Here is a 3,995-nt window from a genome sequence, read left to right on the forward strand (position 1 = left end):
TTCCAAACATAACTTTGAATGATAAAATACAAAAACACGCTGTTGGTGCAAGTCTACCTTTAATTAAATTGCTAACACTAGCGTGGCATTTGGTCGTAAAGCAAAGTGCTGGATAAATAAAAATTTTAACTGAAGGGGCAACATAAAAGAAAGAATGAAATAAACTATCAGCCCACTGGTGTCAACCTCTTGATGGTACGAGAGATAAGGGTCATAGGGTCATCTGCCAGAACCCGTTGAAACACTTACAATATTTACAACATATTATTGCATTTCATAAGTATTTGAGATCTTCTGGTGCCTGCCAGTGGAGCTCTTCAATGCACCTTCACCTCCTGCTTGCTATCCTCTTGGATCTTCTCAGACCAGAGCCCTGTGCCTGCACTCCAGCGTCGCGCTGAGCCGCAGCAGCTTTCCCTCGGCTGCGAGACGGAGTGAACTGCTGCGACGTGGACAGGTCTTCCCCCGCTTTGGCTTTGGTCGGATTCGTCGGTTGTGGCGCTGCGGCCTGTGTGGAACAGGGTGTCTTCCTCCTCCCTCTCCCGGCTTGCACGGACTCCTGCGACTTAGGCTCCTGCTCCTCGACTCTCTTCAGCGGGCCTCTGGCTGCTTTGACGGACTTTGCCAACTTGTCTGTCGCGGCTTCGGCCGTTTGCTTCGCCTGCTTGGTCGCTGATGTCTGCAGAGTTTCATTTGTGCTCTTATTTGGATGAGTTTCTTTCACATTGGCCTGGTTGTCTATTTTACCTTCTGCACGTTTACTCCTCGTTAATTTACTGTGGTTCGTTTTGTCTTGCAACTTTTCCTTTTTCTTTCGTTCCTGTCTTCCATGTTTCATGTGCAGTTTCTCAGAGGACGCCCCTGCTCCTGCCTCCTCTTTGATGTCTTTGCGGGTCTTGAGCAGCATCTGACAGACATTATAGGCCTCCTGTGAAACAATATTTTTTCTTTACAGGAAGCAGGACTGACTGTTGACTTGGGGATTGCTTTTTCTCCATCTAAGTCATTGTTTTTGTGAGTGACGACTCAAAATCAAACGGGTATAGCATAAGATCCAATCTGATTCTCACCTCTTGTTGTGCAAGTTCGGACGTCAGGTCAGATATCTGGTTCATCATCCCCTGTATCTTCAACTGAAAACAAATTTTAAAAAAAGTAAAAAATAATAATTCATCAATAAAATATCAAGCAAATTGGAGCCACCCTCACCTGTTCAGTTGCAATTTGTTTTTCGAGCCGTCCTCTCTCTTTAGCCTCTTCCTTCCTCCTATCACAGAGGTTTTTTTTTGTGGAATCCATGTTAGTAGTTTGACTCTATTTTTTACGTGGATCTTCAACATACAGTGAAGGTGATATTGGACATTATTCATGAGCTACAACGATAGAAAAATTTAATCGGGGAGACAATCAAAACATAATCAGTGTTTTTCGAAAAGGACAATTGAGGCGTATTGGAGCATCTCATTTAAGAAAAGTTTTGTGTGTTGGAGCTTTTCCACACGCACGTGAACGCCCCGAAGCACATGATTAAACGCCCAACTGAGAATAATAATGCCTTCACATGAGGGTGTTGAAGGAATAGTTTCACATTTTGTGAAATTGCTGAAAGTAAGACGAGACTGATCATGATTGTATAAAAAAAAAGTGTGTACTTTGGAAAAGGGTTGACAAAATACGAATATGGACTGGCGAGATCCTTCAAAATGTTGCCTTCAGTGACTCAAAAATTCAGCACACAGCGTCAAACCACTGCAAACTAACTATTAATTACTTGTCTGCGACCATCTTCTCCATCGGAGCGAGTTCGATCCTCTTCTCGTCCATGGCCCTCTGGATTTTTGCTTCCGTTACCATGGCAAGAAGAGTCTTGGTATCTAGGCCTGCTAAGTCGATCAACGGCGATGTCACATTGAGGACCAACGTCGCCCACTCGGTGAACTCTTCGCAGGATGGAAACTGACAGAAAAACAACGAGAGGCATGAGGATCAGCAGGATTATGGTCTTCTTTACAACTATACTTCATGTGCAAGGAACTTGCACCATCCATCATCTTTAACTTCCACCATTGTTGACCTTCAAAGGGAAGACATTTTTTGGAAGAAATAAAAGAGAAGCCATTTTAGGGACAATATAAACAGCTAGTAAAAAAGTATTGTGCTTGAAGATTCAGGGAAAGTATTATGGTGCTAAAAAGTTCAGATGTGCCTTAGTATCGGCGATAAAACTAACTTAAGCCCGAGATAAGACGGTTTTATTCGCAAACTTGCGCTGGAAAAGCGACATGTCATGCTTTTTCACGAGATAAAGGGTTTCGTTGTCATCGTCGTCGCCGCTGCCGCCTTCCTTTTCAGCGCCATTCAAAAGAAACTCACCTTGTCGCGTTCCGCCTGTGCTTTGTCCCTGGAGGCACGTGCAAGCTCCAAGGCCATCTTTTCCTTCTTCAATGACCTCTGCCCTTCCTCCAGGTCTCCCTGACGACAGTGAAAACATCCAATTTCACCAGCAAAACTTTGGTCTTAAAATAAGTGCACAAAATAAGACACAAGTCAGAATTACCTGCAGCTCTCGACTAAGTTTCGCCTCCTTCATCTTTTGGAGGAAGTCCAGGTCACCCGCTGTCAGCTGGTACCCCTTCATCCCTTTCAGCATGGAGTCAGAGAATGTGGGTTCAGAAGAGTCTTCTAGACAGACTAGAGGAAGACGAAAAGAAACAACAACAATAACACAAGGAAACCATTAAGTGCAGCTACAGTAACCAACTTTGCAATTACAACTGGAGCTTTACAAGCTTTTCACGTGATAATTACTGTTGTAAAATGACGTCATTTGAATGTAATTCTCCTGCATTAAGCACGAGTCGATAAATACAGCTCATTATTATAATATCACCTTGCTTTTATTACCCGAGGGAGTTTTGAGGCAGTACACCGAGCAAGTCGGCTAAAACGAGCAGATGATGTTCTGCAGATCGACAATAATGTACCTGTCTTTGTCTCGGGGGTGTGGAAGACAAACGTCCTTCTCTTGTCAGCGTCACGTTCCTCTGCCTGTCGGTAACAAGCAGGACAGCAGATTCACTTGTGCACCGTCGCAATAACATAAGAAGAGTTTGATGAATGGTGTGCAGTGAACTAGTGCACGATCCCTTCACGCACCTCGGCGCTCGGCTTCGGCTGCTCGCGACCTTCGTTTGGATCGTCATCGTTACAGAAGTCCAAGTGTCTCGTCACATCCATCAGAGGAGGGGTCCTGGGGAGCTGTCGAACCGACGGAATGAGATCCCCGTTTGGGCCCAACAATCCGACTGACATGTTTGAGTTTTTTTCTGAACTCCAAATAAAAAAAGCTTAAAGCGTCTCGGTGCGGGGGTTGCGGCGCGGCGGTCGTTTTTCCCTCCTCGCTTTTCTTTTGGTTTGGAGCCGGAGACCGTGTCCCACTCTCATCACAGCTTCATCACTTTCACCTGTGGCTGACGGTTTGGCTGACCACTACCTGTTCTCCTTTTGACCAGCAGATGGCGACAGGCTTCTTTTAGTTTCGAGTAACAGGTAGAAGTCGCTGGATAACACACAGCTCATCTCATATGAAGCCGCCCGCAGGCCGTCAAATAAACTGCAGGAAGTTAATAATGAACTTTAAAAAAAAAGAGATACTACTTCAGTTATACTGAACTTCACTTATACTGAACCTTCAAATCAATTATTAATAAAAAAAAATATATATATATATATAGGAGGACACTCATGAAATGTGACGAAGTACTTTTGATTTTACTCAAATAATGGATGCAAAAACTTGAAAATTGCAAACAAAGATATAGTTCCCGGAGATATGATGTGAGTAACAATTTCACATTCCTAGTTGTCTTATACGATAGTCCGGCCTGCACAAGTCAGACAGACAGGCAGATAGACGGGCAGGTGTCCAGACAGACAGATGGAGCCTGGCAGAAAAATAGCCGGATAGCCAAGCCAGACCCCTTGTCTATTTTTAA

The 3,995-nt window shown here is 44.2% G+C and overlaps 1 protein-coding gene across 1 annotated transcript; it reads right to left on the reverse strand.

Moving 5' to 3' along the window:
- Nucleotides 1–3,481, reverse strand: si:dkeyp-34c12.1 (uncharacterized protein LOC570187 homolog). Its single transcript, XM_035636352.2, has 8 exons — nt 3,157–3,481; nt 2,985–3,048; nt 2,558–2,691; nt 2,374–2,472; nt 1,772–1,956; nt 1,210–1,267; nt 1,071–1,133; nt 1–928 (listed from the first exon to the last, which is right to left on the reverse strand). The coding sequence occupies exons 1-8, from the start codon at nt 3,310–3,312 to the stop codon at nt 329–331; spliced, it is 1,359 nt and encodes a 452-aa protein (XP_035492245.2). The 5' UTR covers nt 3,313–3,481; the 3' UTR covers nt 1–328.
- Nucleotides 3,482–3,995: the final 514 nt, after the last annotated feature.

The sequence above is a fragment of the Scophthalmus maximus genome, chromosome 1 (assembly GCF_022379125.1).
Source record: "Scophthalmus maximus strain ysfricsl-2021 chromosome 1, ASM2237912v1, whole genome shotgun sequence".
In the NCBI taxonomy this organism is placed as follows: domain Eukaryota; kingdom Metazoa; phylum Chordata; class Actinopteri; order Pleuronectiformes; family Scophthalmidae; genus Scophthalmus; species Scophthalmus maximus.

What these genes read in the sequence shown, in the direction of transcription:
- si:dkeyp-34c12.1 (XM_035636352.2), bottom strand. Translation starts at nt 3,312, where the DNA reads ATGTCAGTCGGATTGTTGGGCCCAAACGGGGATCTCATTCCGTCGGTT. An exon ending in CACAGGCGGAACGCGACAAG is followed by an intron (nt 1,957 to 2,373) that starts GTGAGTTTCTTT and finishes TTTTTCTGTCAG; the next exon opens with TTTCCATCCTGCGAAGAGTT. An exon ending in GAGAAGATGGTCGCAGACAA is followed by an intron (nt 1,268 to 1,771) that starts GTAATTAATAGT and finishes CCTCTGTGATAG; the next exon opens with GAGGAAGGAAGAGGCTAAAG.